The 26,690-nt window shown below is 37.6% G+C and overlaps 2 protein-coding genes across 2 annotated transcripts; one reads left to right on the top strand and one right to left on the bottom strand.

The window, feature by feature from the left end:
* Positions 1–810: 810 nt before the first annotated feature.
* LOC104241414 (uncharacterized) lies at positions 811–3,965 on the bottom strand. The gene is made up of 4 exons (XM_009796352.2): positions 3,390–3,965; positions 2,967–3,296; positions 2,493–2,817; positions 811–1,366 (listed from the first exon to the last, which is right to left on the bottom strand). The coding sequence occupies exons 1-4, from the start codon at positions 3,693–3,695 to the stop codon at positions 1,107–1,109; spliced, it is 1,221 nt and encodes a 406-aa protein (XP_009794654.1). The 5' UTR covers positions 3,696–3,965; the 3' UTR covers positions 811–1,106.
* Positions 3,966–15,546: 11,581 nt separating this feature from the next.
* Positions 15,547–16,261, top strand: LOC138883898 (uncharacterized). Its single transcript, XM_070164616.1, has 2 exons — positions 15,547–15,946; positions 16,191–16,261. The coding sequence occupies exons 1-2, from the start codon at positions 15,547–15,549 to the stop codon at positions 16,259–16,261; spliced, it is 471 nt and encodes a 156-aa protein (XP_070020717.1).
* The last annotated feature ends 10,429 nt before the right edge of the window (positions 16,262–26,690 follow it).

Below are 26,690 nucleotides of genomic sequence, written 5' to 3'. Positions count from 1 at the left end.
TTTTGCTCTTAAAGTTATTTATACTTTTTACGTCAGACACTTTATTTCAAATCTATATCATTTGAACACTCCAACTACATATTAAATGTGTCATTTTATCAATCATGCGCTTTGCTCAACTTATCCACTTAGGGATCAAAGTTCTTTATGATCGGATGAAGAGAAGGAATGTTGTTGGTAGAGCCCATAAGAAGTGGATGGCTTGTGCTTTCACTTGAAGGGTTCGAACTAGCTAGTGCACACCTGAATTATTTTACCAAATAGGGACAGTGTTCCCAAAAAAAACAGAAAAAATAAGAAATTAAGAACATTGGGCAAAGAAAAATTTGAAGATGGAGGAGCTTTAAATCCCCTTACACAAGTATGACTAGTTGTGCAATAAAATAATATTTTGAGGAACATCTAAAATGGCCAAACAAACACCGAAAACAAAAAAGGATGTTTTTCAGACAACTATTATTGTCAAAGTGCCAGTGTGGCGTCGCATGTGCTATTGCTGAGAAGTGAAGTGAACAAAGATCTTCAGGCACGTTAGCTCTCTTTCATACTTTTGACTCTTTACACACATTTATCAGAAAGGTATTAAAATTGGAAAATGACAAAACAAAAGACAATAGATGTTTGTACATCGATAAATACATAACTAATGGTATAATTATTCATACAAAAGTGAAGAAAGTAAGGTTGAAATTCCAAGCAAAACATGACCCAACCTTGTTTCGGGCAAATCTAGAGTTCTGAGTTTACGAAAATCTAGTAGCTTTTCTGCATCCTCTGTTTATATATTAGAAAGTCTATTAAATATAAATATTTAATAGTAAACTTAATTATTATTATTATAAAAATTTACTTGCGGATGAACTTCAAATCTTGGACCCACATCTGCCTTCTTTCTTCCTTTTCACCACCTAAAACTACAAAACTTTTATTCTTTCATACTAGTAATAGATCTCTAAATCTAAACCAAACATTCTTTTCATCATCATATTCTTCTTAAACTATCTACCCTATTCTTCCCCAAATCTCCACTATCAAAAACTAATACAACCAAATCTCCTCTGCTTCTAGAACTTCAATCATTCTGTAAAATCTTTTTTTGAAAATGGTCAGTAAGTCCAGTCCTGTGGAAGAAGTAACTCTTGTGGCATTGTTGCTCGCTGTGAGTAAGTATTTTCCGTTCTATTGTTATTTCTTTGTTGTGTCACCGACATAGTATTCCAAGATTCCGAACCACTAGCTGGAATTGAGCCACTTCCGCCATTATAACACCTGGGTTGAGCCTGAGGCTGCGACCGAGCATCCATAGCTCCTAAATTCAAGTTCAGGGCCTGGACCACTCTATCTGGCAGTAAAACTGTCGTGTTCCCTGCTTAGTTACCCAACAAAAGTTTTGAATACACATCAGTATAACATACTACTAAATTGAACACACAAAGTCACACATCAGTAAATAATTGAAAAAATGATAGTTATGGTCAAATAGATTAGCTGGTAGTTAGGAGTGGCAATCGGGTGGGTCGGGTCGGATATGGTTCGGGTCGAAAACGGATAATGAAAAACGGATCAATTAGACTCATATTTAATACGGATAAAAAATGAGTTAACCGGCGGATAATATGACCGCTTGCATATGATCACTTTTGGGAGAATTCTTAGTCTCCCTAACATGAGGAATCCCCAATTTGAGGCTTTATAAATGTAAAAGTTAGACCTATTGGTTATCCATTTTCTAAATGAATAATATATTTTTTATTCATATTTGACCTGTTTTTAAAAAATTTATTATACAATTATTTTTTAATGGATAATATGTGTGATTAAGTGTTTTAACCATTTTTTCTCCACTGGTACAAATTGAATTGGTCCTTGATGTTCACACCTACCCAAGAATACACAAACCAATTGAAAAGCATCCATATGACACGAAGCTGACACTAAACAACAGTCCAAAATTAGGGTCAGCTTCCACTATTAGTGCCAAGAGACCATCAAGAAGAGTACATTTAAAAATAATTAAGCCCAAATCTTCTTCATTAAGTACCAGTTTTTCAAAACCATCCCCACTTGTATACAGCAATTAAAGTAATATACATAGCCACTTTACACTAATAAATGACGTAATTCAGATAATATCTAATGAATAACTTGGGCGGAGCTAGAAGCCCGAGTACGATTCGGTCGAACTAGTAGCTTTTGACTAAATCTTCTACAATAAGTACCAGTTTTTTAAAATCCATGCCCACTTGTATACAGTAAATTAAAGTAATATACATAATCAATGACATAATTCAGATAATATCTACTGATGAACTGGGGTGGAACCAGTAGCTTTTGCTCAAATAGTATTCGTATTAAAATTTTTATTAAATATCAAATTTAGAACCCAATTATTAATAATTATAATCAGGTTTTAAAATACAAAACATACAAAATTCAAATTCTGGCTACGCCTACCAAACCATAACAGGAAAGAATAAAAGAAAGAACAGTACCTGGTTTCTTCTTAGTTTCAGTTTGTGTTCTAATATTTTTAGGCAAGAAAACACCAGTTCCAGCACACTCCTTTTTGGGACCAGGATTTCCTAGAAAAACAGCGTGCATCCCTGAGCCAGGCTGCTGTTGCTGAGACTGTCGCAACGTGGGCCAGCTAGAATTTGAAGAATTCATAGGTCTAGCAACTCCGTTTTGGCCTCTGCTCTGACCCAATTTCTGGGGGTTCTGGTTCACCATATACTGCCTAAATCCACCCTTGCCCGAACCCAATACTCCTTGCCCTTGCCCTTGCTTCATTATTTGTTGTTGTTTCAATCTCTGAAACTGCATTTCGTGGATAATTAAATACATGAACTAAAAGGAAAATAAAAGAAAAGGAAAGCATCAATTCAGCTTATTTCAGTATTGTAGAATATTCAGAGGCTGAGTCTTAGTAGATAGTAGCAATTTTAATACAGAATATGAACAATTACTTGAGCTACTTGTAATTGCTGGTAAGAGAGCTGATTTGAGTTCAATGACCCAAAAAATTGCTTAGACTTGTTTGGGGCTACAGGGACTGTACTAGTTTTCTCGGGCGTAGCAGTTAATCCAGTTTTGGTCTGATAAAATCCAGCTGCATCCTCCATTATCCTAAGTCTAGCCAACTCATCAGCAGCCGCATAAATAAGGTCAAAAGCCCTATCGTTTCGGTTCATTGGCGGCGGGGAAGAGGCCTGTGAAGGGCAGTTTGGACTTTCACCGCTTGAGCCCTGTTTACACCCGCATAACGTCGACTGAGGTGAACCTAACAAACTCCAGCCCTAGAAAAAGCAAAACCCCCAAAAACTCATCTTAATCAATCAAAAAAATAAATTATGCCAGAAAAAAAAAAGGAACCAAAAAATGAGTAATACCTTTGTGTTTTGATAGCCGAAACCGGATTCATGAAGTGTGGAGTGAGCCATTTTACGAGTTAACTCAGTGATATACTCTTCTTCACTCTCTGTATCCACTGACCCAACTGCTGACTCAACGGGCGAACTCAAGTCCGACTGAAGTCCAAACGGGTTAAGCCCAAGTTGAAAATCACGTCCAAGGTACTTTACGCCGTCGTTCCTCTCTCCTACAGTAGAGTTATCCTTGAAGTCCATTAGAAGGTCATCGTCAGTTAGAAACTGTGAAGGAAGCCAAAACTCATAATCATCTAAGTTCTTCGCCATATCAATCCTCACCAAAATAGCCACAAAAACGACCTATTTAACACTTGTAATAAAGCTCGATTGGGGCTATTTAATTAAAAGTAAGGATTCACAAAAGTTTGGATGAACTATTTAAGAGCTTTAATTAATTGATTGAAAGGTTGCTGATTCTTTTAAGGTTTAATTATACTCAGCACCTTCTCCCTTGTGTTTACACTAAGAAAAAGGGATAGTAGAAGGAAGCAGAAGTGATGTAAAGAGAATCAAAGGAATTGGGTGAGAGGAGGAGAGAGACCAGACCAATGGAGGCAGCACAATTTATACATAATGAATAGCGAGCGACAGAGAGAGAATGGGATATTGTGGGGCTGGAACCAAGGAGTTTTGTATCCACTTGCGGTGTCAGTAAGTGACAACACGCACGCTAGCAAATCTTCCACTAATAAATTCTCCCCATAGCATTTTTTGTGATCATCTGAATGCACATGAGATTGACAATATTATTTTTATTTATCAAGTAGTAGGCATTTGGACATAAAAATTAGTTTAATTTAATAAAAAACGGTATTTGAAGTTAAGTTGAAAAATTATATTTAGATATGCATTTTATTTGGAAAAAATATTGTTGTTTTGTGAGTGGAAAAAAATATTTTTTTGACAAGTTTGAAAAAGTGGTCAAAACAACTTCTTGGTTTGAAAACCTCATTTTCAATAAAATTTAAAAACTTGCAAAATTTTATGGACAAACACATTTTTGAAAAGAAATATATAAAAAAGGAAAAAAAATTATGAAAAGACAGGCATTAGTTATCAGGGAAAATTTTAAGAAATTACATTAGTTAAAAAAGATAACAATGTAAGTTACTACTGTACAGACATGAAAGATCTATCTAGGGATGTTTATGGAAAATCGAAAGATCAAACAAAATCGAAAATTGAATCAAACAGATAAAAAATAATAATACTTTTTTGGCTTTGGTATTTGAATTTTAATAAAAGTCGACCAAATTTGATTTGATTTTGGTTTTAAACAAAAAAAAATGAAAAAAAGAAGAAACAAATCGATTATAAAAATCCATATTTAAAACTTTTACTACACATATGTATAAAATTTATTAAATTTTATGGTTCATATTAATCATTTTTAGTTTGTAGTCTAGTTTTTTTTTTTGTCATTTTATTCTAGTTTGATTGGCAACTATTAAGTCCAGTAATTTGTTTTATATTAAAAATAATTTATATTTAATCGAATTCTTAAATTATTTATCACTATTTAATTCAATTATTATCAAGATATTTTGGTAAATAATAAATTTTCTCAATGAGTAATTAGTTTGATAGTGTTATGTTGGAATATAGTGATTGAAATATGTGCTTAGTAATGTATGTCTCATATTTAAGAAAAAAAACGAACAAAAACCAAAAACAAAAACAATTTGAATACTGATTTAATTGGTTTGATTTAGTTTTAATATTTGAAAACTCACTATTTAATTTTTTAAAAAAAATTAATCCAAATCGAATCATGAATACATGTAGATCCATACGTCGATAGTAGCTGTTATCATCGTTTACATTTATGAACTTCAGCTCAATGTGTATAAAATTAGGGAAAATATTAAGCATATATGTATGGTATTTATTTACAGCTTGTTTGGATGGTTGTTACGTATCATTTCATAATGTATCGTATCGTACTGTACTGATTGTTTGATAAATACAATGTTTGGATAGATTGTGTAGTTTGTCATCGTTTCATGATATCACACACCAGCAATATAAAGAATAAACTTGTAATATTATAAAGAAAAATTATGATACAGGGTAAAATTATTATATAAAAATGTATTGTAAATGATAAAAAAAAATTATTTAATAATGATGAAGGGTGAGATTGAAGGAAAAATATCAAAATAACGACGCAACTACACCAAATCGGTCGTTACATAAAGTGGCACATTTCATCGTTATGTAACGACGGATTTAATGATACGATACAATAAAATTTAAATAATAATCAAAACAAGCGTCGTATTTAAAGTAACAATATGATACAATACAATGATTAACAACCATCCAAACAAGCTGTTAGTTCACACCTACAAATTGTTAGGTTGTCCATATTAGTTGAAAATTTCAATTGTTGTCTTTTATATAATTTGGATATTTTTGTAGAGATAACTAATAAGATAAAACTATTGGGCCATGCAAATGGAACTAATATTAGGACAGTTTATTAGGCGGATCGAGCGGTTATTTATACTTAATTGTTCGGCTTATCGGTTATTGGCTTTTAAATATATTAATTCGCTAGTCACCTGATAAGATATTGGACGAATTGGTATCGATTAAACTGTTATCGGATAATCTATCGACCTATTTGAATATGTATTACAACGGCCTATTTTGACAACATACTAATACAAACATATAGTGATACGGCCTGCACATTCTACAAACATACTGATACAAGGCAGCAAGCTCCTCAAAAGTAGCTTAAATGCAGCCAAGCTTATGGCTTGCAGTCTGCACATTCTTCAACTAACATACTCTTCTTAACGTGGCAATTACATCCGTCAAAATGAGTCCAGAATACAACTGGAGATAAAATGGAAATTTAGACATAAAATCTAGAAAAATTGGATACATCCAAAATACAAGTGATGCAGCTAATAGTTGAAGAAAAAGGTAGAGTAAAAGATAAAATGAGATTATTTAATAATAATGAAGGGCAAGTTAAAGGGAAAAAAAGGTAACAATTCAATCACATCAAATTATTCGTTTCATAAAATATAACTTTTCGTCGATAAATTTAATAATACAATTCAATAAAATTTGAATAAAATTAAAATAAATATTATATTTTAAATTACGATATAATACGTAACAATATCCAAACAACCTGTTACTCATGCTGAGAAAGTGACGCCGCCGATTTGATCTGTTAATGAGTAGTGGAGGAGTGAATGGACGATTGTCCTCATGATATAGTCCACCTGGCAGCACTTCAGCAGTTTCGAGCGAGTTTGCTAAGTTTATAAGATGGTTAAAATGATTTTTAAGCCTTTTTTAATTTATTTATGCATAAATACTAAAAGTGCTTATAATTAGCACTTTTAGTTTGACCAATAATTTTACTATTATATTCCTAAATAACCATCTGTGAATGTCCTAACCCACTCCGTTTCCACGACTTCGGTCCACCCTTTTCTTTCCAAGATCAGCAATATTTTCGTTTTCTTCGTATTGTTTTGGATGACAAATCTCTCCATTATTTTGTTAGATTCTTAGCTTATATTTGTTGTGTAATAAAAGACTTTATATGTTTTTAATTCTTTAACTGTTAAAACAAATATTGTCGGCGGTGACTTTCATTAATAAAATGACGAATTATTCCATCCTAGTGGAGAAAGGCTACATGTTATTGTATTTTGCTTATTGTTCTTAAACCTTTCATCTTTTTTTTTTTCTTCTCGATGGAATTTTTTTTGTTTTTGTTTCTGGTTCTTCTTATTTTTTCTAGAAAAAAAGAACACAAAATTCTTAATGTAAAATCATCGTAATTATTGGGTTCTTACTTTGAGACTTCAAACTTATCGTTTTTTTGAATATATGTATTTCTTATTCAAATATTACTTGCACTATTTAAGTATGTATTTACCAAAAACCTACAAATTATTAATAATTGTATATTAGGTTATCACAAAATAATTTATATTTAACTTAAAACCACCTTATTTGATAAATTTTAAAACTAAAAAGTAAATTGAAACATAAAATAATTCTCATTTGAAATAACTTAAAATTAAAATTCTTGCAATAATCATCTTCGGTCAGTGGGGAACAGTCATAAGGATATTTGAGTTAATTTAACATAAAAAAGTTGCTTATTAGCTCTTTTTTGCCGAACATATTAACGGCTTATTATTAGTTTCAACACTTCTATCCAAACATGTAACTGCTTATTTATAAAATCAATTTCAGCACATAAAAGTGTTTTTCAGCACCTATTACTTATCACCTACTTTAAATCAGCTAAGTCAAACAGGCTCATAGTTATTCTATTTTATATTCTTTTTTTATTGGAACTTCATTTTCCTTTGTAGGGGTGAAGCTTATGGAAAGCATAAAATTTTTATGTGATAAAAAATTAGTTTTGCGACGTTAATATCAAACTAATTCAAATTTAGTGATCATACGTAAACTTGAATACTTAATCCACTTAAAAGCCTTTGTCTCTTCGTTTGGATTTTTCTTACTTTTTGGCTTAGGCAAAAACTGATACACACGGCGGGCATGAATTTTAATTTGCTTTCATCCTTCTTAAAGGGAGAAAAGGTTTAGAAAATAAAAATGGGAAAATGACTTTTTCTTATTTTATTTGACCGTAGTCTAAACTCCAAAGCATGGATAGACATCGAGCCGGTTTGGATTCGCTTTTAAAAAAAATTGATTTTTTCAGCAGAAATAACTTTTAAACTAAAAAGTAATAAGTTGAGGTTACCAAATATTATTTTTGGTTTGTTTTAAACAATTTTAACTTATTTTAAGCATTTTTTCACTTTGTCAAACATTGAATAAAATTAAAAAGAATTTAAAAGCTGATTTAAATAGCTTAAAAGCCAATCCAAATATCCTCGTTAACTAAGATAAAATAAAGATACAAAACTTTAAAAAATATATATATAAAGGGCTACAATACCAATTAATAGTACTGGTATCTGTCAAGAGCGTTAGCAGTGAGGACTACTGCCGGTTAAGTTTCCATATTTGCTTTTGTTGGTTGACCAAATGAAATACCAAAGAAAGAAAAAAATGTCTAAATCGTTCATCTCTGTGTCATAGTACATCTGCAAAAAGCTATATGTTGAAGCATTGGCTAGCTTGTGGTTTTGTTAAAGCAGTAAAGACGCATGAAAACTCAAATTTTCAATTGTGGTTTATGGCTAAACACTTTGCTGCCATTTCTTCTCTTTTTCTGTCTAAATTGCTTCTTATAGTTCCTGCACAATTTCAGATACAACACAAAGCTACTGCATATCTCAAATCTTTAACCAAGACAAATATGCAGCTTAATTGTAATCTCACAACTTATAATAAGATCAACAGTTTTGCAATATTATATATGTGGCTTCCAAAAAATTAACATGCAGGTTGATGTTTGACTATAATTACATATTTTTAGTGCATTACTTACCTTGCAGTTCGGGCTTTAATGCTAAACTATATTATATTTGTGCTTAATTGAGTTTATTTTATGTGTAGGTACGTTGAAAATAAAATTGGGAACAAAGTAGAGATTTTATGTGTACTTTATACACTACAAGAAGGGACCATGATCATTTATTGATTAGAGCAGCATGATTTAATCAAAGAAGCAGGCGTAGCGAGCCATTTTGAACGCGACAGAGTGGGCGATGCTAGTAATCTTGCTCGCTATGGAGCTGGCGACGCGAAGCCTAAAGCGAGAACGAACTCGCTACAGAGCTTGCGAGGCACAGTGTGTAGCGAGGTGAAGCTCTCGCAAGCGTGTAGCGAGGTGAAGCTCGCGTTTTGCCTCGCGAGGCGAGGCCCGTGGCAAGCATGTTCCGGATTTTTAAAGCCTCTTTGTCTCCTATTTGGTTTTGGACTTGGTTATTTCGTCTAGATCTCTTCCCTACACATATAAATAGTCATTAAACACCATTTTTAAGGGAGTTTTGCGACCAGAGGCAAGGATAGCACGTGGAACAACTTTTGGGGAAAAGAATCATCGAGTTCTACATTCCTTCATTTTTTCTTTGTAAATTATTTATGCAAAATACTTGGAAAATTGTTATCCAAATATGAGTAGCTAAACTTCTAATCTAGGGTTTGATGGAACCTATTGAAGGATGATTTTTCCATTGCATTTAATATAAATTCGTCATTTACTTTTCTCTACTTGTTCAGTTATATTATTATTGTTGTTGGTTGAAGGGCCCTCAATTGACTGTACCTATTTAGTGTGTAGTTCTTGAGAGAGAGTACACATTTAGGTAGTTGTTGAACAACACCGCTCCTAATGTATTTGAGAGATCAATACGGAGGGTTTAAAGGCGGGATTTGAGATAACGAAATCTTGGTGCGATCATAGTGAGTGGTAAATTAGTGCCAGCTAGCGTAGTTCGAGAGAATACATTTAGTAAATTGTGGTAGTTGCTCGAGAGAGAAAGCTATACACTCAAAGTACTCGCGATCGGTTGAGAATACTTGGGTGAATTTATAGGAACCGTAGCGGGGGAGATTCTGACAATAAGGGAAATCAAAACTCTAGACCTTTCCAATCTTGTGTACAATATTTGCTTTGTTAGTAGTAAATTACAACTTTTTAATTATCTTACTTTTAGTTAGTGAACAATCAACTCATTATTCAATATTTCTGAAGGTTGATTATTTATATTCTTACGAAACTAGTGGTTGTGATTAATAGGTTAATTCCCTATGGGATTCGACTCCGGACTTGTAAAATGGATTATATTTGCAACGACCGCTTGACCTCTTAGGAGGCATAGTTGGGCGTGATCAAATATTGGCGTTGTTGCTAGGGAATTAACGGTATTATTAATTACGGCTAAAAGAATTGTTAGAATTCGTAGTTTATTTAGCTTTCTCGACTTGAAATTCATTATATTAAAACTCTAACGTTTGTAGTCTTATGTGTTACAGGTGCATGCCTAGAAACTCCTCAAGAACTGGTGAATTATACGAAGCATTACCGGACCCTGAGAAAACTTTCAATGCACTAAATCGACCAACTAAGAAAGACAAACAATAACAGAACTCAACAAAACGAATCGAACTATACATGGGCGATGTAATAGACAACCCAAACAACAGAAACAATGGGAATGACCCGAACAACCAGGGTGTGCCACCTCGTATTCCAGAAGCAGCCTTGTATGATTGGGCACAACCTACCGCTAAAAATCTGGCAACTGCAATTGCAGTCCCTCAAATACAAGCGGAATCATTTCAAATCACAAGTAACATGCTACATTCGTTGCAGAACAAGGGACTATTCTCGGGGTCTTACATTGAAGATCCTAAGCAGCATCTGAAAAATTACCTGTCGATATGTGTCAGGCAAAGGCAACCAAATGTGACACTGAAAGCAATAAGGTTGTTGTTGTTTCTATTCTTGGTGATGGGAGAGGCTCAGACTTGGCTCAATTCGCGCCCCATAATCTCCATTACTACTTGGGAGGAATTAGTTAAGCAGTTTTTGAACAAGTTCTACCCACCTAATAAGATTGCCAAGAAAGTTGATGAGATATTGAGCTTCAGGCAGAAACTAGCTTAAACATTACAAGAAACTTGGGAGAGGTTTAAAAGTATGCTAGTTAAGTATCCACATCATGGCATTCCAGATCAGATGTTGGGGCAAAGGTTCTACATGGGATTGGCAGACATCTTGAAGGCCAGTGTTGATGCTTCAACAGGTGGAGCATTTTTGAGCAAATCATTTAGGGAATGCAAGGTCTTACTTGATAAAATGGTGAAAACTCAAGATGGGTGACAAGAGACTCTACAATCACTCATATAGTTCACTAAGTAGCTTTAGACCCAAACAACTCCATGGCTGAGAATATGGCTACGATGATGATGCAATTGAGTATCCTAACCAAAACGATTTATGAGTCAGGCCAGAAGCAGGTGCACATAGTTGACACGACAAATGGAGGATTACACACCATGCATTAATCAGCCATATGTGTGCCCGCGGAGTGGTGAAAGTGACAATCAGAACTATCAAGAGAATATGAACTATGTGAGTAACTATGGAGGCCAAAGACAAGGCAGTCAGACTTTGGAATAGCAGAATCAATAATATAGGCCACCACAGTAGCAGTACAACAATAATAATAATCCTGGAGCTGCACAACCACAGGGTCATGTTGTGCTTTATCAAAGGCAACAAGGGTACAATGAGTAGAACCAGCAACTAGCTTATCAACAACCTCAATAGCAACAGATAGTGCGACAAGAGGAAGGGTTGTTTGAAATTAAAGGAATGCTACAACAACTCATTGAGTCCAGTGGGAAAATAGAAGAAAAGGTGCACTAGATGTAAAGAAAAGGTAGTATCACACGACTCAGCTATCAAGAGCATTGAGATTCAACTAGGGCAAATATCCATGGCCCTTAACAATCGTCCTCAAGGGAGATTACCTATGGACACACATGTTAACCCAAAAGAGCAGGGCCCGAAATAGTTGATTGTTGTTAGTTTGAGAAATAGTAGAGACCTTAATCTAGAGCAAGAAATTGCTCGCGAAATTTGACCAATCGAGATACTCGTGCCAGTACCGATTGAGGTAGATGAGTTAACAAAGCTAACAGAAGTAAGAATCCAACCATCCCAGGAGGAAACAAACAAGGAAAAAGAGTTTGAAAAGGGGCCCGAGGAAGTAAAAGAGAAGTCATTAGAAAAAGTGCTCGAGCAGGATCAAACTCAAGTCACAGGAAAGAAGCGACCTTCAGTACCTTTCCCACAAAGATTGACCAAATATCAGAAGGATGAGCAGTATAAGAAATTCATGGAGATGCTGAAGCAAATCCAGGTGAACATTCCATTGATTGACGCCTTGAGGGAGATGTCTGGGTATGCAAAAATGATGAAGGACTTGATGTCTCGCAAGTTCAACTTTCAAGACTTGGCCACTGTTACACTAACTCAGACATATAGTACTGTCGTGACGAGACCCATAGCTGAGAAGTTGTCCTACCCAGGGAGTTTCACAATCCCATGCACAATAGGTAGTTATGCTTTTGCTAAAACATTGTGTGATTTGGGGGAGAGCATAAACTTGATGCCCTTGGCTATCTAGAAAAGCTTAGGCATTGGAAGAGCAAGACCCACATCCATGTTACTACAGCTAGCCGATCGAACGGTAAAGAGGCCATCGGGTATACTTGATGATGTACTGGTACAGATTGGAAAGTTTGTATTTCCGGCAGATTTTGTCATTCTGGACTGTCGGGTTGATGAGGAGATTCCCATAATTTTGGGAAGGCCATTCTTGGCCACTGGGAGACCTCTAATTGATTGTGAAACTGGGGAGCTAAAGATGAGATTGAATAATGAAGAGACAATGTTCAATGTGCAGAAGTCTATACGGCGACCCAGTGAATTTGCTAACTGCTCTCTGATAGAAGCTATGGATGTGATTTTGGAAGAGGAAGATGAGGCTCTGAACGCAAAAGACCCTCTAGCAGCCTGCCTCACGAACTTAGAAGAGGTAGATGGTGAGGACTTGGCGGAGTGGATTTTGGCCCTTGAAGGCCAAGGTACTGGAAAAGAGAGCTCGAATTCGAGCCCTTACACTTAGAAGAAAGAAAGACCCCTCCAGCTAAGCCATCAATTAAAGAGCCACCATAGTTGGAGCTAAAACCGTTACCGTCTCACCTCAAGTATGCTTTCTTTGTACCTAGCTCAACTTTACATGTTACTCATCTAGTTTATTAGATGTGCATGCAGAACAACTTTTGCAGGTGTTAATGGAGTGCAAGACTACAATCGAGTGGACCATTGTTGATATTAAGGGTATCAGGCCAGCATTTTGTATGCATAAGATTCTACTAGAAGATGGGCACAAACCTTCCAAAGAACAGCAAAGAAGGCTGAACCCCAACATGAAAGAAGTGGTGAAGAAAGAAGTGATCAAGTGGTTAGATGTGGGAATCATCTTCCCCATTTCTAACAATAACTGGGTCATCACAAATCAGTGAGTGCCAAAGAAGGGTGGAATAACTGTAGTGCAAAACGAGAATAACGAACTAATCTCAACAAGAAGTCATGGGAAGGAGAATTTGCATGGACTACAGAAAATTGAACAAGGCCACCTGAAAAGACCATTTTTTGCTACCATTCATTGATCAGATGCTAGATAGATTAGTGGGGAGGTCCCATTGTTTCTTTCTAGATGGATACTCGGGGTATAACCAGATCTCTATTACTTCGTAGGATAGAGAGAAAACATCGTTCACCTGCCTGTATGACATCTATGCCTTTCGAAGAATGTCGTTTGGCCTATACAACGCACATTCCACATTCCAAATGTGCATGATGGCCATCTTCATAGATATGGTAGAGAAAATAATGGTGGTGTTCATGGATGACTTCTCAGTGGTGGGGAACTCATTCGATGATTGCCTTATGAACTTGAAAAGAGCATTGAAGAGGTTTATGGAGACTAATCTGGTATTAAACTGGGAAAAATGTCATTTCATGGTACATGAAGGTATAGTCTTGGGGCACCTAGTGTGAAGTAAGGGCATTGAGGTGGATTGCACAAAGGTTGATGAAATAGAAAAGTTGCCACCACCCACTTCCGTCAAGGAAATAAGAAGTTTCCTTGGCCACGCCGGTTTCTATGGGCGGTTTATAAAAGTTTTTTCCAAAATTGCTAACTTTTGTGTAAATTGCTTGAGAAAGAGCACCTTTTTGTGTTTTCTGATGACTGCAGGGTAGCTTTTTTGAGGAATTGAAGAAGAGGCTGGTGTCTAGAGCTATCATAGTTTCACCCGACTGGGAGCAACCATTTGAGTTGATGTGTGATGAAAGTGACTATGTTGTGGGAGCAGTTCTTGGGCAGCAAAAAAATAAAGTCATGCATCCAATCTACTACGCAAGTAGAACCTTGAGTGGTGACCAACTAAATTACATAGTAATGGAGAAGGAGATGCTAGCAGTGATGTTCGCATTTGACAAATTCAGGTCATACCTGATAGGCTCGAAGGCAATTGTTTATACTGACCATGTTGCTCTTAAGTACCTAATTGAGAAGAAGGAGTCAAAGTCGTACTTGATTCGATAGGTGCTACTGCTGTAAGAATTTGACTTGGAAATCCGTGACTGAAAGGGAACGGAGAACCAAGTGACTGATCAGATGTCTAGGCTGGAAGGAGGAGAGAAGAAGGTGGAGGTGGAAGAGATTGCTGAGACTTTCCCGAATGAACAAATGTTGGCCACGAGCCTTGAGGTAGCACCATGTTATGCAGACATTGCAAACTACCTGGCGAGCGGTATTGTCCCTTATGACTTTTTCTCTGTCCAAAAGAAAACGTTCTTTCGTGACTGTCGCATGTATTATTGGGATGAGCCTTATCTATTCAGGATTTGTATTAATAACATGATCCGGAGATGTATCCCCGAGATAGACCAATCTTCTATTTTGTAGGCTTATCATGCATCCTCATATGGTGGCCATTTTGGGGGAGTAAGGACATCTGCAAAAGTATTAGAGTCAGGCTTCTACCGGCCGGCATTGTTCGAAGACGCACACCTCTAGATAAAGGGTTGTGATGAATGCCAATGGACCGAGAATATTTCTCGCCTACATGAGATGCCCATGAACTCAGTTCAGGAAGTGGAAGTGTTTGATGTATGGCGAATCGATTTCATGGGGCCTTTTGTTAGCTCATATGTCAACAAGTATATACTTATAGCTGTGGACTATGTGTCAAAATGGGTGGAAGCTGTGGCACTCCCTACAAATGATGCAAAGGGATTCACTGGTTTTTTAGAAAGAATATATTCACCCGGTTTGGCACTCCAAGGGCAATAATTAGTGATGGAGGCACTCACTTTTGCAACCGAGCTTTCACAAAGTTATTAGAAAAATATGGTGTTCGCCACAAGGTTGCCACCCCATATCATCCACAAAAAAACGAGCAAGTGGAAGTGTCGAATAGAGAAATCAAGCGTGTGTTGACAAAGACCGTAAATGCTACAAGAACGGATTAGGCAAAAAAGTTAGACGATGCACTCTGGGCCTATCGTACCGCTTTTAAAATTCCGATTGGCATGTCTCTATATAAACTAGTATTTGAGAAAGTGTGTCACTTACCCATGGAGTTGGAGCATAGAGCTTTGTGTGTATTGAAGAAGCTAAATCTCGACATGGAAATAGCAGGTACAAGTAGAGTCACAGAGTTGTACGAGCTCGACGAGTTCCGTTACCATGCTTTTGAGAGTACAAGTCTATATAAGGAGAGAATGAAGATGATGCATGACAAAAATATTCTTGAACAAAATTTTAAACCTGGAGACATGGTATTGCTATATAATTTAATATTGAAGTTGTTTCCGGGCAAGTTGAAGTCTAGATGGTCGAGACCATTCAGAGTAGTGCATGTGCTATCAAATGGAGCTGCAAAATTTGAGTCCGAGGATGGGACGAATAGGTTTAGAGTCAATGGGCAAAGGTTGAAACACTACCTAGGCATGAGTGACAAAAAAGGAGAGAAAGGTATGATACAATTGAACGAACCTCAATATGTGAGTGAAGTATAATCCGGAAAGCCTGCATCGTGCTACGACGGTAATCAAATGCTTCGTAGGAGGCAAACCATTGTACTATTGTATTCTTCATGCTGTGACATTAACTAAGGCCCTCGTTGGGAGGCAACCCAATTCATAGTCAGAATTTTCATTTTGTTTTTGTATGTTTTTATGGACTAACACATTTTAGCTACATCTTGGTGCGTGAACAGGTAATGAAGCCTTCAACTTAATGTTAGGCCGCACTTTGCCAAATTTTCAGCGTGCTACAAAGCTCACCTAGTGAGGGTTATAGCGAGGTATGTCATGTGGAAGCCCTCGCGTCTCGAGGTAATTTTGTGCGGGGGAGCTTGCCTAGCGAGGGGTATAGCGAGGTGGGTCTCGCAGCAACCCTCGCATCCCACGCTTCTCAGCTCATGTGTGAGCTCACCTCGCCAGGTACTTGGCTTACTAGTAGCCTCGTGTTGCCAGGTACGAACATGCCTACTAAGAAGGATAATGGGAAAGGCAAGGGCAAAGCCACTGCTCTGTCCAAAGCCAAGGCTTCCTCCGCACCTCCACTTAAAAAGAGAAAAGGAGGGGAAGATACTTCAAGTCAGGTTGAAGGATTGCAAGCAGTTGCAGTTATAGCATCCACTCGCCCTCAACCTGAGGGACATCGAGAATTTGGACTTAAGAGCATTCCCCCAAATGTTAATGACTGGTACTAGCTTTGTCGGCCGACACATATACATCCTAAGGTAAAACTGTTCATGAGCGTCACCTACAAGCTAAGTATCAAGCAATCAGGAAAGGTATTCAGGATCTTGGGATGAGCTATGTGCTTAGAAACACCGGGGATATCAATGTCAACCTTGTTCGGGAATTTTATGCCGGTTTTGATCCAAATGATCCTGAGCAGCTGGTGCCTATTCGGGGAAGGTTGATTATTTTTCAGTATCGGCTATATGCAATTTTTTAGGTGTGCCGGATGTTCCCCAGGAACCTTTGGACAACTTCATCGCCCGCCCATATATCAAAAACTGAGACACACTCTTTGTGGTGTCAATTCTTTGGCTGTTTGGGTTCGTGACCAAAAAACTAATCGCCACAGGAAATTCCTAAGAAGAAAATGAAGGCAGAAGCTCAAGTGTGGTTGAAACTGATTAATACACAGCTCCTACCATGCAACCATGATACTATTATTAGCCGTGAAAGGACTTGCATGTTAAATTTGCTAATGATTGGCCAGAGGGTGAATGTGGGCTACTTGATCAGCTACCAGATGAACCAAGTAAGAACTAGCAAGAGAATTGATCGAATGCCCTTTGCGAACATGTTGACTCAGTACTTGATACAATAAGAGGTGTAGGAGGAGCAAGCTTTTGTTAGAGTCATTCCTCTGTCCCTACAACTAATGGACATCACAAGCATCCGGTTTAAAGAAAAGAATGCTATGACAGGTGCAGAGCGTAATGCTCAAGATGATAACTTTTTTGCCCATTTATATGGGATGATGGACCTGCAGCTTCGTATTGGGGGACGGCCGGCCACTACAGAAGAAAGGGCTATCTTGGAGGAGCATTTCTCGCTCAATGCTCATGCCCAACAGCTGGTTGGGCTTGGCGATGGCTACCGACTCCTAGAGGATGAGGATGTCAACAAACCAAAGTAGTAGTCTGAGGCCGAGCTGGAGCAGTTTGAGGAGGATGATGATGATGATGATGATGATGATGATGATGATGATGATGATGAAGCAGAAGATGAGGAGTGGACAGCTGTAGATGGAGCCTTCGAAGATGAAGGCGATGACGAGGCCTGGTCAGGGAGTTCTCATACCACCCAACTCATTTTTTGTTTTGTTATCAGTTTGTGTATGCACTGAGGATATTGCATGAATTAATGGTGGGGTGGTAACTTGTAGATATTAGATACATTAATTACTTCTTGTTTTATTTTTTTATTTAATGTCATTTTTTTATTGAAAAAAAAAGTAGAAAAAATTGGACTCTTCCCGACGATGGATCTCCTCGACAATTTCCTTGAGAAAATTAAGTCTAAAGAAAAAATAAAAAATATTTTTTTTATAGGTAGTGTAGTAATTCCCCATTGATTTTTCTTTGTGCCGGGGTTGTCTTCCAAGGGTTTTGGTTGAACCGGGTGTAGTTAGTTTTATTTTTTTAGGAGTAGGAACCATTGTACTATGAATTGAATTGAAGCAATATCTCTACACTTTGTTATGCCTTGAGAATAGTGAGTACTCTAGTTGTAAGCTTAGGCTCAGTTTTTGACTATAGTATAAGTACCTTAAATCGTATAATCTTAACTTTGCTTAACTGCTTTGACTAGAGTGTCTTGATAAAACCAATTCTGAGTGAGTTATGTGTCATGTGTGTGTGTGTGTGTGAGAGAGAGAGGTTTGTGTGTATTCTGTGCATTGCAGTTGATGTCCAGAACATGCCCTGTGTGTTTGCAAAGAGAAATAGTAGTCTTCTTCAGTCTGGAAAATGATATAGGCATTTCTTTGTTGATCCAGATATATATAGTTTACCCGTCTAAATGTTATGTAATGTAGTTAAACCCCGTTGAGTCTAAATCCTATTTCTTTGGCAACCACATTACAAGACTTACGCTTTGTTTGAACTAACTATCTATTTGAACCTTGTGGCCTCTCATGAGCACTTGAATTATTATGAATTATGTAAAAGTTAAATTGTGGGGTGGTGGTTCGACTTTTGAGTGGAACAAATGAAATAAGGAGAAAGGTGCAATGTTTTGGGAAAAAAAACCCGCTTGAATTGAAAAAAAATAGTTGTATTATTGTGAAGAATATTCCTTGATGGTGATGACTTTTGATGTAATTGTGCTTTAAGAAGTATGGGGTAATATACATTAATGTGGAGGTGGAGTTTTTGGTTTGACATAAGTATGGGCTTGAAGGTTAAAGTATATGTATTAAAGTGCTTAGAGAGGTGTAGTCATTCTTATATCCAATTATATCCTACCCGACCCGTAGCCTACATTACAATCAATTAAAGTCCTACTCGATCCTAGACTAAATGATATCGATTAGTAGAGTAATACACTACGGGCAAACATATGGTGCATCTTTTGTGGTATATAAATGTTATTTCTGAGAGCTAGTGAATTCTTTCTATCTTGAGTTCCTAATTGCTCTTAAATTTATTGTGTGTAGAACTAATCTATTTTGTTGCCTGAGGGCACTTGATTCATGACGGAAAGGTAATGTCATTGACCTCTATGTTAGAGTAAGTGAGTGAGTTGTAAATAATGCATCGTACTTGTGAGTCAAATCTTGAGATGAAGATGTTACACTCTTGTGCTTAGTCTATTTTAAAGATTTTTAGTGTGATGAGTTAGGAGAATTGTTTAAAAAAGGTCGTGTCTATATAAAGTGTAGTTTGATTGCTCAAGAAAGAGAAACGTTTAAGTGTGGGGTAGTGATGTTTGGCTATAATTACATATTTTTAGTGTATTACTTACCTTGCAGTTCGGGGCTTTAATGCTAAATTATACTATATTTGTGCTTAATTGAGTTTATTTTATGTGTAGGTATATTGAAAATAAAATTAGGAACAAAGTAGAGATTTTATGTGTACTTTATACACTACAAGAAGGGACTATGATCATTTATTGATTAGAAGCATTATAATGCTACATGGAGCAATGATTGAAGAGACACAAATAAACAATGCAAGGAAATTTGAAAAAGAAACAGAAACGAGAATGAGAAAGAGTTTGAAAAGTTAGGCAGCATGATTTAATCAAAGAAGCAGGCGTAGCGAGCCATTTTGAATGCGACAGAGTGGGCGACGCAAGCAATCTTGCTCGCTATGGAGCTGGTGACACGAAGCCTAAAGCGAGAAGGAGCTCGTTACAGAGTTTTCGAGGCACAGTGTGTAGCGAGGTGAAGCTCCCGCAAGCGTGTAGCGAGGTGAAGCTCGCGTTTTGCCTCACGAGGTGAGGCCCGTGGCAAGCATGTTCCAGATTTTTAAAGTCTACTTTGTCTCCTATTTGGTTTTAGACTTGGTTATTTTGTCAAGGTGTTTTCTCTACACATATAAATAGTCAGTAAACACTATTTTAAGGGAGTTTTATGACCAGAGGCAAGGATAGCACGTGGAACAACTTTTGGGGGAAAGAATCATCGAGTTTTACCTTCCTTCATCTTTTCTTTTTAATTTGTTTATGCAAAATACTTGGTGTTAGTTTATTTGAATCCACCAAACTATAGAGTATCTGGTCCTCTATGAGGTTTTTTACTGAGAATGCTAATGAAACAGTAAGTAAATAAGACACGTGATTTTTACGTGGAAAAATCCCAACTCAAGGGGACAAAAACCATGACCTACCCTCTAGTCATTCAACTTCACTAACTTGTAAACACTCTATTACAAGCCACTTTGTAATGTCTCTATTACAAAGATTTCAACTTAACTAACTTGTTATACTCTTACCACAAGCCACTTTATCACTCACTAGTTACAAAGACTTTAACATATGACTAACTCTAGTCACAACACAAACTCAGAAGTTTATGGTTTTACACGGGGTTCCTAATCAATGCTTCTAGCTAAGCAATTGAGGAATCACAATAAGAACAATCACAAAGTTACAACTCAACTAAGGACAACTAAATACTAAATTTAAGAACTGGTCCGTAGTAGCGTTTAACTTTGTTCTTCAAGCTCTTAAAAGTTGAGTTCACTGTTTTCAGAAAGCTTGAATGCTTGAAGTGAATACCCAAGTGTTCAAGTGATGTTTTTGTTATAATGCTCTTGTTAATACACCCTTGATGACATCACTTGAATGATGTAAGCACTTGGTAGGTCAAAGGTAAGTGACTGCAGAACTGCTGCACTGTGTGCACTATTTCTGAGGCAGTCACTTTCCAGCTGTGCACAATTGACTTTCGTACTGATGTCAGGGAAACACAAGGGATTAGGTCCTTGACTTGTTTCTCTATTTTCTACATTGCAGCAGTTCACATTAGCTGGAGTCTAGGCTGGAATCCGTTCATTTGTAATGTATACCAAGTGTGTCAGTTTCCCTATCTGGTTCTTGACCATAAGTTTGTTAAATCGTCAAAACATAAGACAAAGACATTGAAAACCCATCAATTTCCCCCTTTGCAATGATGACAAACTTAGACATTGATAAAATGTATTTAGAGTAAAATGATAACCAGATGAAGTAACAGGAACTTCACAAGTTCCCCCTGACTTTATACTTTTCCCTTAATCAGATCCATGATTCACTAAACTTCCTCTTTTTGGCATCATTAAAAAGACACAAGCAGGCAAACAACATAAAGAAGTCTAGCCAAGTTAACTCATGCCACATATGTGCACAAAACATGATAGAGAAGAGAACAAGTGATAAGATAATAAAAGAGGATGGATTATATATATATATATATATATATATATATATATATATATATATATATATATATATATATATATATAAACCATATTCCTTTGCTTTAAGCAAAGGCAGAATTGGACTGTTAAAAACGGTAGCAGTACTGTTACAACTAACCACATCAAAAGAAAAGAAACAAAACAACTGCCAAGTAAAAAAAAACTAAAAAGAGACAATCCAGAAACTGGTCACTAAAGGGGTTACTTAGGGGGTACTAGGAGTAAAGGGCTTGGAAGTTGCAGTAAGAGTTTGGAGAACTAGGTTTATTCGGGCATTGGCCGACTTTTGCTCATCGAGTAGTTCTGCTTTCAGGTTCTCCACTTATGCCCTGAGATCAACATTCTCTTTTGTCAAACGAGCCACTTCATCATTTGACTCCAGAGCCCCTTGGGCTTGCTGACCTTCCAAGAATGCACTCCTAGCCTTCAACCTTCGAATCTCGTCAGTGGCACTATTTTGAGCATTAATGAGCTGTGAGATGGTTGATGTACTGCCTATACCCCCATTCCTTTCTATGCACTCACATTCTTCCACCATTGTCTGTGAGAAAGTCTGTTTATTGGTTCCTACCTTGCCTTGCCCCAGCGGCATCTTGAAAACTTTAAACACTTGCGTAAGCAGAAACCCGTATGGAAGACCATGATTACCATCCTTCAAGGTTTCTACTTTTTGCACGTGTTTGATCATAATAGCAGGTAGGTCGGCAGGATTAAAGCCATCCAGTTGCTCCATCAGAAATAGGTCAGACTTAGAGGTCATGGACCTCCTCTCAACACGAGGCAACAAAACTTTGTTTACCAATTCGAAGAGCAACTGATAAATAGGGAGTAGTGCCTTCTTGTGGATCTGGACCCCCTTTTAGTTTGCATTGTCCTTTACCACATCATTCCAAATTTTTTACTGATACACATCCTTCATACTAGACACACCATCCGTAGGGACCTTGAGAATATCCCCAAGCAAACTCACGTCAAACACAATGTCCACATTATTCACCAAGGCATAGATATGGTCGGTATCAACGGGAAAGAGGCTGTCATAAAGGCTTTGAACCTCATCCTCATACACTTTGGGTGCATCCATGTGAAATAGATGCCCCCATCTTTGAAACTCAACCATTGTAAGAACTTGCCTCATACCAGCCATATCAGAGATCGTTGGGTCAAAAGTACGACCCAGCAAAACCTTTTGGTGCCTGAGGCGTTCTGAAGCAGAACTACTTTCACTCCTCAACTTTTTCACAAAACCAGGTTCCTTAACGGTTTCAGACTTTCGATTGCCAGACTTCACACCACTAGATTTTTCTTTTCCCTTAGACTTGACTAACACATCCTCATCAGAAGCAGAGAGCTCACTCATAACGTATTTCACCTTGGAACTTGGGGTTGTAGCATTCTCTATGGAAACAGACTCCTTTTTCTTTTAGGACCTTCTCACTAGGGAACTGGGTTCCTCAGCTATTTCTTCTTCAACCTCCACTACTGGAACATCCTTATCACACACTATAACATTATCTTTCACCAACCTCATCATATTCTTTTTACTGCTTTTTCTACTCTTTTGAAGAACAGAGTCATAGGCTACCTTTGCTTGCAACCTGGTAGTAGGTCGCTTGGTAGAAGACTCAGGAGTGGAAACCACCCTTCGCTTGACTATGAAAGCATCAAGAGCTAGGTTGTCTAGATCCTCATCGCTAGACCTCATCTTAGGGACTTGAATGTCCAATGGCGCAACAGCAAAAGCAGGAGCAGAACTGGCCTAGGAGTGAGAACCCTGACCTGGGTCCTCCGGAGAGGGTTAGATTCCTCACATGAGGGCCCAGTAGTTTCTGCCAGTGTAGAGCCCTCAATAGTCACTATGGCTCCTTTTTCCCCCATACCCTGTATCTCGTTTCTCTGAGAAATTATCTCATGTAGGACGTTGTCAGCAGATACCATAAAGATGGCTACGACATTTTCTTTTTCAATAGGCTCCACTACCACCACGGAGTCTGTAGCAACAATGGCGAAAACCTCTGCGACCTCAGGACTTTGACCTTGTTCTCCACTTTGATAAATGGGAACCTCAGAAGATAGAGAGGATGGATCAACAATTTTAGGTGTTTCTGGGATGGAGAGAGATGGGGAATCTGGGTTAGGGGTTATTTCAGTGGTGAGAGTAGGAGTGGTTACAGAAGACTCAGTGAGGGCAGAGGACTACATGGGTTTTTCAGTATTAGAGACGATTGAGGTAGGGATTTCGGAGTTTGTGTCAGCCATTAAAGAGATGGAGAGAAGGTGCTTTGGAGAAGTTCTAATAGAGGACTTATGGTTTGTGGAGAAAAAAAGGAGCGTTTTAATAAGAATGGATAATTATGAAGAGAGAGATAGTAACTGGTTCTGAAACGGCGGTTGTGCTTGGAGAAGTGCAACGTTTCAGAGGGAGATGGAACTATTTGAAGTGAAGAGACATAACAGCAGGGTCTGAAAGGTGGATGACATGGCAGTTGATTTTTGTACATTTTCAAGACGTGTATTAAAGAATGCGTAGGACTACTAACCTTTGGTACAAGAACCAGGTTCTTGACCTGTTATTTGAAAATATCAATCTTCTTTTATCATCTATGCACTACATCTACAACTTCTATACTCATCATGCGTGTTTACCTGCAATGGTATTGAAGTGAGTTAGACTTGGCCGGAAAATACTTTAGCTAGTTTTACCTGAAGGTGATTTTCATAGCTAATTGATGAGGAATCAGGTTCTCAATTGGGCTTCAAAAGCCCAAGCTTCACCCTGTTTCTTTCAAAATGTTCCCTACTCAATGCTTTGGGGAAGATATCTGTAATTTGGTCTTCTGTGCTGCAGAACTTCATACAGATCAACCCTTTCTCCACATTATCCATCAGAAAATGATGCCTCACATCAAGGTGCTCGGTCCTTTTGTGTTGAACTTGATTCTTGGCCATATTGAGTGCACTGGTGTTATCACATAGAAGAGGCACACACTCAGCAAATACCCCAAAATCCTCTAGTTGCTGCTTAATCCATATGAGTTGAGTATAGCAGGATGCTGCAGCTACATATTCTGCTTCAGCTGTTGAAAGAGCCACTGAGTTTTGCTTCCTTATGACCCAAGATATGAGACATGAACCTAGGAAGTAAGCCATTCCAGAAGTGTTTTTCCTGTCCACAAGATAACCTGCATAGTCAACATCAGCATATCCAATGAGATTAAAATTGTCACCTGAGGGGAATAAAGGACCAGGTCCTGTGTTCCCTTAAGGTATCTCACAATTCTTTTGGCAGCCTTCAAATAAGATTCCTTGGGATTTGATTGAAACCTTGCACATAGGCCCACACTGAAGACAATATCAGGTCTGCTGGCAGTGAGATAGAGAAGAGACCCAATAATGCCTCTATACATAGTTTGATTCACAGGAGATCCAGTTTCATCCATGTCCAGTCGAGTGGCCGTAGCAATGGGAGTGTCTATCACCTTTGATGCTTCCATGTCAAACCTCTTCAAGACCTTCCTGATGTACTTCTGCTGACAAATAAATGTACCCTTTGTGGACCGCTTCACTTGAAGACCCAAGAAGAATTCAGCCCCCCATCATGCTCATTTCAAACTCACTTCCCATGAGTTTTGCAAATTCTTCATACAGAGAATTAGTTGTTGCCCCAAAAATGATATCATTAACATAGACCTGAACAATGAGCAGGTTTCTTCCCTGTTTCTTTAGGAACAAGGTGTTGTCAATTTTCCCTCTTTTAAAGCCATTTTCTAAGAGGAACTTTGACAACCTTTCATACCAAGCTCGAGGAGACTGCTTCAAACCATACTATATTTTGTCCAGTTTAAACACATATTCAGGGTGTTCATGACATTCAAACCCTGGAGGTCGCTTTACATAGACTTCTTACTTAAGAAGTCCATTCAGAAATGCACTTTTGACATTCATTTGTAATAAGGTGAATTCCATATGAGATGCAAAAGCGATTAGGATTCTAATAGCTTCCATGTGAGCGAAGGAGCAAACGTTTCATCATAATCAATTCCTTCATCCTGATTGTAGCTTTGAACCACTAGCCTGGACTTATTCCTTGTGGTGTTTCCATGTTCATCAAGCTTGTTCCTAAATACCCACTTGGTTCCTATAATTGTTCGATCTGAGGGTTTAGGTACTAGGTGCCAGACATTGTTCCTTTCAAATTGATGCAGCTCATCTTGCATGGCTGTAATCCAATCTGCATCTTTCAGGGCTTCCTTGATATTTTGGATTCTATTTGGGAGAGAAAAGCTGAGAAGGCATGTGAATTTCTGGCTTTTGACCTGGTTTGTACTCCAAAATCTAGGGGAGTAATTATGTTGTCAAGAGGATGAGAACTTTTGTGTTTTCAGTTAGACATCTGAGGTTCATTTGTAGAGGAGGTGGGTATATTTAACTGGTTCTCTTGTGTTCTTCTCTCAGGTACTAGTGGAGTACCCTGGACTGCATCAACCACTCTTTCTTCAGCTTCAGAGGTTGTAATTGAGGTACCTGGTTCCATTGAAGAAGAGGCATCATTGCCTTCACTCGGCTCTTTTACTTGGCTCATTATATCTGCCTTTCCATTTGTCATGTCAATGACTTCACCAGAGACTAGTAAGGGTTCTCCATCTTGATCCTCTTCAGCACTCTTCTCATATGAGGGATAGGAATCATCAAAAATAACATGAACACTTTCATCAACACATTGAGTCCACTTACTGTATATCTTGTAAGCTTTGCTTTGAGAAGAGTAGCCCAGAAATATTCCTTCATCATTATTGGCATCAAATTTACCAAGCTGATCCTTTCCATTGTTGAGAACATAGCATTTGCACCCAAATGTTCTTAGGTGAGTCAGCTTGGGTTTCCTTCCATTCAGCAACTTATAGGGGGTTTTGTTCAGGAGTGATCTGATCATGCACCTATTCACCAAGTAGCAAGCAGTGTTGACCGCTTCATCCTAGAAGTTCTTTGTAATTCCACTGTCGATCAGTATTGTTCTTGCCATTTCTTTAAGAGTCCTATTCTTCCTTTCCACTACTCCATTTTGCTGGGAGGTTCTTGGAGCTGAGAAGTTGTGAGTAATACCATTTTCATTACAGAACTCATCAAATTTGGCATTGTCAAATTCTGTTCCATGATCTGATCTAATACATGCGACTCTAGACTCCATCTTCACCTCGATTTTCTTCACAAAAGGCACAAATACCTCAAAGGTTTCATCTTTAGTTCTAAGAAATAGAGTCCATGTGAATCTGGAGTAATCATCCACTA

Source organism: Nicotiana sylvestris, chromosome 12 (assembly GCF_000393655.2).
Source record: "Nicotiana sylvestris chromosome 12, ASM39365v2, whole genome shotgun sequence".
Lineage (NCBI taxonomy): Eukaryota > Viridiplantae > Streptophyta > Magnoliopsida > Solanales > Solanaceae > Nicotiana > Nicotiana sylvestris.
This window is presented reverse-complemented; position numbering and strand designations above follow the sequence as displayed.